Source organism: Solanum dulcamara, chromosome 11 (assembly GCF_947179165.1).
Source record: "Solanum dulcamara chromosome 11, daSolDulc1.2, whole genome shotgun sequence".
NCBI classification, from domain to species: domain Eukaryota; kingdom Viridiplantae; phylum Streptophyta; class Magnoliopsida; order Solanales; family Solanaceae; genus Solanum; species Solanum dulcamara.
In genome coordinates this window covers 30,720,615-30,732,153 of record NC_077247.1, presented here as the reverse complement: position 1 = coordinate 30,732,153, position 11,539 = coordinate 30,720,615, and the positions used below count along the sequence as shown (strand labels likewise).

Sequence of the window (11,539 nt, the reverse complement as noted above, 5' to 3'; positions counted from 1 at the left end):
GTTGCCCTGGGCAAGGCCTATTGTTAAGCAGCACAATGAATCTAGAACTTGAAGCATTTTGTGACTCAGATTGGGCATCATGTCCTAATACTAGAAGGTCTGTAACTGGATATTTGATCAAACTTGGAGATTCTCTTGTATCTTGAAAATCTAAGAAGCAACATACAGTGAGTAAAAGCTCTGCAGAAGCTAAATAAAGGAGCATGGCTGCTGTTGTTGCTAAGGTAATTTGGATACGTGAAAACTGAAGGAGCTGAATATGATGAACATAAAACCTGTGAAGCTGCATTGTGACAGTAAAGCAGCAATACAAATTGCCAGTAATCCTATATTTCATGAGAGGACTAAGCAAATAGAAATTGGCTGCCATTTTGTGAGGGAAAGGATTAAAAGTGGAATGATATTGCCTACTTATGTGAACACTAAACAACAAGCTGCCGATCAACTCACAAAGGGCCTAGGTGCAGTGCACACCTCATCATATGTTATTAGCCAAGCTTGGAGTCTTCAACATATACTCAGCCTAAAGCTTGAGAAGGAGTACTAAGAAGTATCTAAGTATGAGCATAAGGAAGCAAGTTGTAATGTAGTTAGTAGGAACATATTGTTAGCTATAGTTAGTTAGGAATTGGTTATGTAACTAACTACCTACAGTTGTCACTCAGTTAGTGAGAAATGATCACATGGTTCACACTACATAATCTATAAAAAGAGATGATTATCCTCAATTGTATTCAAGTTTTCAATGAATAATACATTCTCCCTCTCTTCTCTATATCGAGCACTTCACATACTCTTCCATGGAAGTTTAGCTTCCATGGATTCTGTTGTTAAAGTGTAAGTTTACAGTGCCTTTTCTCTTAATATAGGCAAACTATAAAACTATTTTTGATAATACTTTTAGTATATTTGTACTTTAACAATACAAAATTATAATAAATGAATACAAAAATTGAAACAAACAATATATGATACAGTTATATATACTTATCCACTTACTATTATTTCTAAAAGTCTAATATTGGGAATAAAACTTTATTTTCAAAGAACGTTGGATGATACGATTTTGTTGTTCATTGTAGATTGATTTTTATTGGATGTTGCTTACTCTCTCTTAGTGTGAGTTCTATTTCGAACAATTATCTTTTTGTGCGTGTGGTATTGTCTTACGATCTTTGAATTAGATATATGAAATTAATCGTTGAGAGAAAATTCAAACATAGTTATTAAAAAAAATGAATTACTTATAGTTAGGAGATATTTCAAGAATAAATACGACTTATCCAAATTAAATGTAAAAAAAAATGAATGATATAATTACTCATATAGTTATGTGGATATTTCAATAAAAATAGTAAATGACAATTTTATCTATTATAAAATTTAATATTTATAACTTTAAATAATTTTAAAATTCTAAAAATAAAGATAATAATTAAAAATGTAAAGCGAATTTTAAGACTAAACAATGAAAAAAGACAACGTAATAGTTACAGTAATTGATAAGAAATGAATCCTATTTTTTAGCCTAACCAACACCTAAACAAAGGAAACAACCCGATAGTTAAACTCCTAAACAAAAACAAACATAAATTAATGAGTCGCTTAAGCGAAGGATGCGACATTGCAGCAATAGAAAGTGAGTCAGTTAAGCGAAGACTTCTGAACAGTAATAGGATCTCTCTTGCAGAAGAAAGTTCACCACAGCAGTGTTGCACCTGCGACATAAGTCCACAGGCGCGACCATCGGGTGCTAGTTCTTCCCAAAAAAGTCATTTTATATATGTGGAAACCTCAATCCGGATAAAAGGCCTCTCAACCATCCAGAGACATATCTCAGACCTATCATTGATTTTATCCCAGACCTAATTTTGGCAACTTGACCCATCACTCAACTTGGAGAGCAAGTTTTGGTATTCTGCATCAATAGGACCCGACCCCGACTCGGGATCTGAATTCAAATTGGGATTTGATTTCAATATGTGAATCAGGATTCGATCTTGATAGTCAACTCGAGATTCGACTTTCAAATCAGAATTTGATCCTTACACTTGACCTCGATGATCTATTGGTTCTACGATCTTTGACTCTTGATCCAAAACTCGACTATCAATCCTAGACACGACATTCAAATTGGACCCAACTGATCCGACACCAATATTCAAACTGGGAACCGACTTTTGAGCTAGAATTCGACTTCGACATCGATATGGGATCCTAATTTCGATCCGAGACCTAATCTCGACACTCAATCTGAGATTTGACTTCTAAATTGGGATCCAATCCCCGAGACTCCAGACCCAACTTTTAAATTGGAACCCAATTTCGACATTCAATTCGAGATCTGACTTTCAAATCGAGATTCGACCTCAACATCCAACCTTAAAACTGATCCGGGACCCAATTTTGATATTTGATTTAGGACTCAAACCTGACTCTTGATCCGGGATCCGACTTGGAACTCGAGTTTTGAACTGAACCCCAACTCCAACACCCGATCCTGAACCCAACTTTCGAATTGGGACCCAACTCTGACACCTGATCCAGAATTCGACTTTCGAATCGAGATACGACCTCGACTCCCGACCTCGATGATCAATTCGAAACCCAAACTCGATACCTCATCTGGGACATGACATTGACTCTCGATCCAAAATCCTACTCTGACACCCAATTCGAAACCCCTTTCCGACACTTAACTCAAGACTCGATCCCGACACCCGACCCAAAATCCTACATCCAAATTGAGATCTAATTTCGATCCGACTCGAAATTCGATACTTGGGTGTCGAATTGGAATTGAGAGTCGGATCTCGAATCGAGAATCATGAGTCGAATTTTGAATTTTGGATAGTATCGAGAATCGGTACCCGAGACTTGAGTTAGGGTAGAGAGTTAATATAAGGCGTGAGGTTGAAAAAGAGTTTTGAAAATATTTTTCTTAATTTTTGGAGATGGGTCATTTTTCTAAACTTGAGAAAAATAAATTGATTTGAAAATATTTTTACCCATATGTTATCCATAAATATCCATATTTCTATAGATTGAATATAAGTTTAAACCCATATTTTATTCATATAAAAAATCACTCGTCCAATCCATTAAAATATAGACAGATTGAACAGGTTATCAAAATATGAATCCATTTTGCCGACTCTATTCACAGTTAAAGCTATCCACATGGCTCGTTTTCATCCACCAAAATTCTTACCATCGAAGACTTTATTTACCAACAAGGTACACTAAACTTGTTGGTGCTAGTGTATTTACCACCAAGCTTATGGAGGGTAGTAAATTAAGCTTCGATCGCTTTGTCATCTCTATAGTCCCTAGAATTATAGAGTTTAATAGCAATTATTAGATTAAGTCAATTTATAAATACTGTTCACGTGATTTGATATTTTTTACTTTGATTGATTTTAATATCAATTATTAAATTAAGTCAATTAAAATTATTCTTAACATAATTTGATATTTATCCATCTACATAGGCTTTTCAAAAAGCCTCACGCCAGTAAAAATATTCCTACGTCAGATATATATATAATTTTGTTTTTAATCAACGAATGAATAACTTTGATCGGACCAGACCATGACATATTTTAAGGTGGTGGTGGTCAACCTTATCGGCATGAGCTCAGTTACAAGTCTAAAACTACCTGAAATGCAAACATAATATATTATTAGACAAATAATAAAGCATAATTTAAAATAGCCGAAAATAATAAATATTTAATTATGTAATATTTATTTAATTGTATTTCATCCAACTATTTTATTTTTATTTGTTTTATCCATATTATATATAATGTATAATATTTGCTAGCAATTTCTATTATTTAAAAAATTATGATATAAAATAATTTTATATTAAATGACTATAAATAAAGAAAATATGAATTATTTATGATAAATGTTTTAGAAAGAATTTATTTTATAAAATAATAAAATAAAAATAAATAAATAATTTTGTTTTTTGTGGCATGATTTTCTCGGAGGTCTTTTTTCTTTTTCCTTTCTGTTCCGTGAAATAAGAAATCTAATTTATTAGGTCAGTTTACATGATCGCTAAGAGACGAAAAAAGATATTAGTAGTGGATATTAATGATATTATCAGTTGAAAATCTTGTTTAGATATGTAAAATCTAATTTTATTTCATTACTTATATATCGCCATCATTATTCATGAATGAGTTGTGCGGATCTAGCTCTATCCAAACAAATCAGACACAAGAACCAAGAAGAAAGAAATAATTCCTTCTGTCCAACAATACTGGTTTATTATTAATTTTGCATAATTATTAAGAAATTATAAAGAGAAGAATAATTTTATTATATCACCCTTTGAATATAATAAATGAAATGTCTTGAAAAATGTAATAAGAAAATAACTATAAATTAATAATAAGAATAAATTAGAAATTAAATATAAATTATCTCTTGATTTCATAAATTGAATAAATATTATTGGACATCTATTTTAAATATAGTGAAAAAGTAAAGATAGACAGAGGAAATATGTGTTGGTACTTGATATATAAATTAGGTACAATAAATAAACATGTCTTTTAATTTGAACTTAACTCATATTTATTTATATTTCTAATATTGAATGTTCATAAATAAATATTTAAATTTGTATAAAATTAAATAAATAAATATATATGTGTTATGTGATATAATACACATTAGACACTAAATAAAATATGAATTATCAGGTAGAATATCATACAAAATACATGTATTTACTTATATTTATTTTTTTATGTAAATTTAAATTCTTTTACCCATAAAATTAAAAGCTATAAATATTAATTAAATTCAAATTAAAAAAATAAATTAATATAGCATGTCTATAAATTGAGAACCAAATATTGATGTGGTATCTATCTAAATAAACCAAAAGATCTAGATCCTAATAATTTAAGGGTGAGTTTTTGTGGCTCCCCACGCTTCTTTCCCACTTGTTATCCTTTTGGTGGGGGCTGGATGGTTCTTGACGTACGACACCTGGCCTAATCCAATAAGACCTTTAATTATTAACTTTTTCCGTTTTTAATTTATTGAATTTCTTTTAAAAAAATTACTTTATCTTATTAAAAGTGAAAACTCAAGGATTCATATGTTTAATTTTTCATTCATGCATTTATGCATAGTTTGGCTTTGAAAAATTTAACAAAAATAAATTAAAATTTGTGATTGTAAATACTTTTTGATCATTTATGAGGATATAAATTATTTTATTAAAGGTTAAAAAAATTAAATTAAATTAAAAAAACAAAGAAAGATCACATGATTAATGGAAAATAGCAACAATATATGCACCTTTTACCAACCAAAAGAAAACAGCTCTACCAAGTACTAAGATGCAAAGGCCTTTAAAAGAAAAATAAAATAAAATTTGTGGACAAAAATATTCAGATTATTTTATTACCGTCTAAACAATTATGTCCACATAAATTTAGTGAATCCCACCCAACTGTAGCAGTCAATCTGTCTGTCTTTCACTTTCTTTGCACTAAATACTTTGGTTAAACAAATACACGTGGCATGGTGATTGATCAAATGGCGGCCATTGGTGTTGACGTGGCAAAAAGTGCAAAGAAAAAGTTCCATCACCTGAGACTACAGCTCATCCTCATCTCTTCCAATTCATTCATACCCACATAAAAACAAGATAAATAATAGTACATCCACTTTATAATTTTTATTTTATTTTTCATGATCCACAATTATTGGCTATAGATATTTTAACTTTCTTTTTTAGTCCACACAATAAATATCCAAAAAAATTAAATAAAATAATATAGAAAAAGAGTCTTTTTTGGAATTATTTGATGTAAGAGATAAACATAAATAATCTTTAAATAAAAAAAAAGTCTAGAAAGTAACAAGTTTAGGATAAGTTATTACATCTTATTTTAGAATAACTTATTCGAAATAATTAATTATGGAATAACTTGATCCTAACCAAACGATCCCAAATTTAGTTTCAATTTGATTATCTTATAATTTTAAACAATATATGTCAAAAGTTGAAATTAAAGAAAATAAAAATATTATTTATTATTTGGCTGGATATTTTGTTGTGTCTTTTCTAGGGAGCGAAGGGGTTTTATGGATAGATGTGGCTGAGATTTGTACTCGCCTTATGCGCTAATGCATTAAACATGTTGGCCATTCCTTTTTTTTCATTTTTAATTTTTTTTTTTAATTGATTTAACTATTTCAAGTAGCTGCATTGTTCTATCATCATCACTTAAAATAAATAAAATCTATGGGGCTTTAATGTAGAAGATTTGTATGCCTTCTCATAGTGAAAATTACTTCTTACCAACTGATAGCATGTCAATTCATTACCTTATCATGTGATGAAAAGTAGACCCTTTATACACGAACATCTTGTTTTAATATGTCTGTTTTCTATCTTCATTTTTTTCCCCAAAACACAAGGTAGCCATTTAATTAAGCACAACCCCTTTTTCATAATTATTATATTTTCCTTTTGCATGTGTCTTAAAGAATTGTATAGTATTTGTTAATAATTCATCATTATTTTTCAGCATAAATAAAACCAAGCTACCGTAATAAACCAAAAAAAAATATTAGTTGTAAGATGTAGAGGTGTGCAAAAACCGATCGATAAATCCAATTAAAAAAGTGTTATTAGTTTATTGCTATTGGGTTATTGGATCAACAGTTATTTAATGGTTTTATAAAAAAAATATTGGGTTATCGATTCGGTATTGATTTTTTTAATATTGGATTATTGGATAAATCAATAACCCATTAAGACTATAATAATTTATTATTTTAATTTTTACTCATACATAAATATCAAAGTATCAAATAAAATTTATTAATATAATCATTATATCAAACTATCAGTAACCTACACAATTCACACTATTTCACAGTTCACATTGTATTTACCCTTTAGGCTTTAGTATACTTTAGGTTCACAATGTCAAAATCTAAAGAAGTAAGAACGGCGGCGGCTACGAATTTCAACAACAATGGCAAGGGTGAGGGGATGACTAAAATTGTGAATTGCGAGTATTCACAACAAGAACATTTAATTTGTTTGTTTCGTTGTATGTCTGTATCGCATCAAATTATTGAAGAAATCGTATATTTGAAAGCATTTTTAGAGATTGAGAAAGAAAATTACATTTTTCAAATTGTATCGCATAAAACATACACTCTAATAAATCGAATTTAGCAAATTGAAAGAAAAGTCAAATTAAAATTTATCCGATTTATTTTTATCATGCCAAGTATTTATTTTTTTCCTATGTCTCTAGTTGACTTAATGAGGAGGCTTTTTTACTCTTCTTTTAATAATATATAGATTTGAAAAATTATAATATCAAGCAATAATCACTTGTATGTAGTCTTGAGGCTTATAATTTTTATACTATATAATAAATATTGTTCACTTTCAAGAATAATTAATATTAAGAGTAAATTGGAAAAAAAATAACTAATTTTATTTTGATTTTGTAAATTAATTAATATTTTGTACAATAATTTTAGTAATCTATTAGTTAATATTAAGAAGAAAGTAAACTTTGTTAAAATGAATAATTTTTATTTCCATAAAATTGGAGAGTTGGGATAATATCTTGTGAGACTAAAAAATTGCATCATTTGAAAAAGCGATGGAGTTGTCAAACTGTGTGCCCCACCATGGGCAGAAAAAGCGAAAAATGTCATCCATAAAAAAGATGACACGTGGTAGACAAAAGAAGGCAGTATAAGGTTCCACTTCGTCTACTCGCGAGTATGAAAACATGAATTCTACCACTTTTGTCAAAATCTTGGCTTAATATAAAACACGATATTTTAAAGAAAATAGAAAAAGGTCATATTGCCACGTGTCTTTGAACGTGAGCCACAAGACTTGAATGGATTTCTCGGTTGTTCTACCAGAAATTCTAAAAATACCCCCAAAAGAAAACGAAAATTTCACTTTACCCCATGACGTGGCAGCCCATCACTTCTTCTTTTTCAACCCAAAAAAACGGAAATTATTTCTCATTTACATTTTCTCTCTTCCATCTATCTGCTTCTTCTCCTTTCTTCAAACTGCCCAATATTTGTTTGTTCTTCACACTTGTTTACTTTTATCTTCATCTTCATCTTCTTCTAGGGAAGTGTTTTTCTTTTCTCTCTGTTTTATGCTCTTGGCAATTCGAATTTTTGTTGTTTCTAAGTTTCTCTCTTGATTCAACAACTTTGATGTTGTGTTTGGTGAGGATAAGGATTAAAGTTTAGATCTTTAAAGGGGAAAATAGATTCTGGGGGTTGTAAAAGTGATTTCAGTTATGTATTGGGGTGTTAGATCGTGTGATTTCTTGGAATTTTAGAGCTTAATATGGACTGTATTCGAAGGTGACTATTGATATTTCTGGGTTTCGGAACTGAAGAAAAATTGATTGGATAAAACTGGGCTTTCTATTATTTAGGGGAAACTGTGAAGAAGGTGACTGTTTTTAGTATTTTGGCTCAAGGAATAGTGATTGATTCAGAAGAAATGGCTTTATTGGTATGCATCTTATCTTCTTTCTTTTTTTTTTGATTTATTTATTCAACTTTAGATGATACTACTTTTTGTGACCTGCCCTGCTCTCAATGGTTTAAAAAGATGTTTGTTCCAACAGATTATAGTTATTTTTGTTCATAATGGCTTGATGGATTTGGAAATTTCTATTATATGTCGAATTGTATACAGCATAGGTATGGTAGGTTAATTAATTTTATGATTGAACTGCAAGTCCTGTTGAAGTAGACAGGAAGAAAGAATTGCAAGTCTTTAGAGTAATTACTTGTTATATGTGATGTGCATCTAATAAATGAATCAAAAGATAATCAGTCTAGATTTGGGAATGAATTGTATGGATGCTTTGCTTCAAATGGAAATTCTGTCGTAGAATAGAAGAGCTTGTGACTAATGTCTCTCTACTATTCTGAAATTTTAGGATCGAAGTGAGTCGGACACGATACTTCCTAGTAGGAATAGGATGTCAGTTGATGTGGGAGCTCCTTCTCCAAGGAGCATCCAGCTGGAAGAGCAAGTTGGTGCTGCAGATGAATATGCTCCTAAGGTTTGTTGCTCTGCCGACAATGCCTAAGTTAACGATTTAGTTTATGTTAAGCCCATGTCCGACTGGATGTTGTCTATTTTCACTCAAAACAGATAAGAAAACCATACACCATTTCAAAGCAAAGAGAGAGGTGGTCAGAGGAAGAGCATAAAAAGTTCCTTGAAGCCTTAAAGCTTCATGGTAGGGCATGGCGACGTATAGAAGGTAAACAACTAATAAAATCAATGGACTGTTTGAGTTATCTTTCTGCTGTCACTCCATACTAAATAGGCATTGTTTAATTCTCAGAGCATGTGGGAACCAAAACTGCAGTTCAGATCAGAAGCCATGCCCAGAAGTTCTTTTCAAAGGTTTGCTTCTCTGTGACTTACTCTAAAGGCATCCAGCCATTATTAAGAGTCGAATTCGAATCTGTTTCTTATTGACTATTAACATCAAATGTTTTCTTGTGGTCAGGTTGTTCGTGAATCGAGTAATGGTGATGCAAGCTGTGTGAAATCCATTGAGATCCCTCCACCTCGGCCTAAAAGAAAGCCAGTGCACCCTTATCCACGTAAAATGGCAACTCCACTTAAAAGTGGAGCCGTGGATTCAGAGAAATTGAAGAGGTCTGCTTCACCTGATCTCTGTCTCTCCGAGCCAGAGAATCAGTCACCTACCTCTGTGTTGTCTGCCCTTGGTTCAGATGCATTTGGCACGGTAGACTCCGCTAAGCCAAGTGAGCAGTCATCAGCAGTCGCTGAAAATTCTGGTGATCTTGTACTTTCTGAACCATCCGATTTCATTCTAGAGGGGAGAAGATCGTCACCTGCCCGAGCTTATGCTAGTTCAAATCCGGCCAAGCAGGCTTGTGTGGTACGTACTGTCTTGTACAACCGCCTTTATTTATTCCATATTAGTATGTATGATTTATCATTTGACACCACTCATTGTGATTTTCCTGTTTGATTTGTATGTCCAGAAACTAGAGTTGTTTCTTGAAGACAATGATTTTGAGAAAGAAGGCTCGGATGAGGCATCATCCACACAGTGTCTGAAGTTGTTTGGTAAAACCGTATTAGTCACTAACACTCATATGCCCTCTTCAACTTCTGGCCAAATATCACTGACAGATGAGAATGATGAGCCAGCATCATGGACATTGCCTCGAAGCTCCTTTCCTTCAAAATATTTGCCCTGGGATTCAGAATGTCCCCGAAGTACCTTTACTATTGGACCACCTAATCCATCATATTACTTTCCCACACCAAATGGAAGTTCAGGGCCTAACCAAAGTGTCTCTTCCCCCCTTTTGCCTTGGGGATCATCATATGCATCTGCTGCAGTTCCTTGCACTCAGGTGCATAACCCAATTCCAATGAAGGGACGTCCACTCTTTAATGACAAAGATTTGGAAGGTAAGGAAACTCAAAAGGAAGGGTCTTCCACAGGCTCCAACGCAGAATCAGTAGATGCAGAGTTGAGTGGAGACAAGGATTTGGAAATTGAAGCTCAGAGTAGTCGAAATCTGGTAGAAGAGTCTGTTAGAGCCAGTGTACCCTCTTTGTTCGAGCGAAGAGCAAAATCCACGAAGCATGTGAAGGGTTTTGTTCCATATAAGAGATGTTTAGCTGAAAGAGGCATCAGTTCCTCAACATTAACAGGAGAAGAAAGAGAGGAGCAACGAACCCGGTTATGTTTGTAGTTACTTTCTCGTGCTTGCGTGCTTTGTTTGTAAAGGTTTAGCACATCCCTTTTTGGTTCTAATTATAATGTCAGTTTGCCGGATAACTGGATGAAGAGAAGCAACACCATGGCAGCAAAGGCGGCTCATCCCTCTAGCTTTTGCTGAATGGCAAAAAGCAGTCTTCCTAATTTTTCCGAATCAATTGTTTAAATGTATGTTGATAAATGAAGTCTTGCAATTTTATTTCATCACTTGCACTTTTGGCAGATGAGCTAACAATCTTTGTAACTCTACTATTTCCAAGTTATGAATGCTCGACGCAAAGATTTTGCCTTGCTCACTTTAATCATGATCTCTCACTAAGAGTGGCGTCTACATCTTAATTGAATGCTTCATAAAGAATACATGGCCAGAATCGAGTCTCAAAAGTAAGCCCAGATAGCATCGAGCACTAGAATTTCATTGCAGCATCCATTGAACGAAATCCATAGTCTTTTCTGCCAAAAAGCTTGGACCCTTGTCCATTCCACGCTTTTCCTCTCCCACTATTTTTTGCATTTATCGCCGGTTGCCATAGCTTTCCGATGCTCAGAAGGAAGAACGAGAAATCTAAAAGGAATAACAATTTGTTTTCAACGGAGCTCTCCCAGTTGTGCTTTTTTTGTAGATATTGTTGTTTCAGTGAGTTGTATTCTCTGTTACAATCTCGCCGTCGCCGGCCGTCTGAACTCTACTCCCTCTCGCCTTCTCTCTTTCTCGTTCTTGG

General features: G+C 32.7%; 1 protein-coding gene across 1 annotated transcript; it reads left to right on the top strand.

The window, feature by feature from the left end:
• Positions 1-8,059: 8,059 nt before the first annotated feature.
• On the top strand, positions 8,060-11,122 carry LOC129874113 (protein REVEILLE 1-like). Its single transcript, XM_055949342.1, has 6 exons — positions 8,060-8,548; positions 8,982-9,107; positions 9,200-9,311; positions 9,396-9,457; positions 9,564-9,962; positions 10,069-11,122. Exons 1-6 carry the CDS (start codon positions 8,537-8,539, stop codon positions 10,789-10,791), a joined length of 1,434 nt encoding a protein of 477 aa, XP_055805317.1. The 5' UTR covers positions 8,060-8,536; the 3' UTR covers positions 10,792-11,122.
• The last annotated feature ends 417 nt before the right edge of the window (positions 11,123-11,539 follow it).

Coding starts and splice junctions, on each gene's coding strand:
- LOC129874113 (XM_055949342.1), top strand. Junction 9,108..9,199: donor CAGATGAATATGCTCCTAAG/GTTTGTTGCTCT, acceptor CACTCAAAACAG/ATAAGAAAACCATACACCAT. Junction 9,963..10,068: donor CGGCCAAGCAGGCTTGTGTG/GTACGTACTGTC, acceptor TTGTATGTCCAG/AAACTAGAGTTGTTTCTTGA.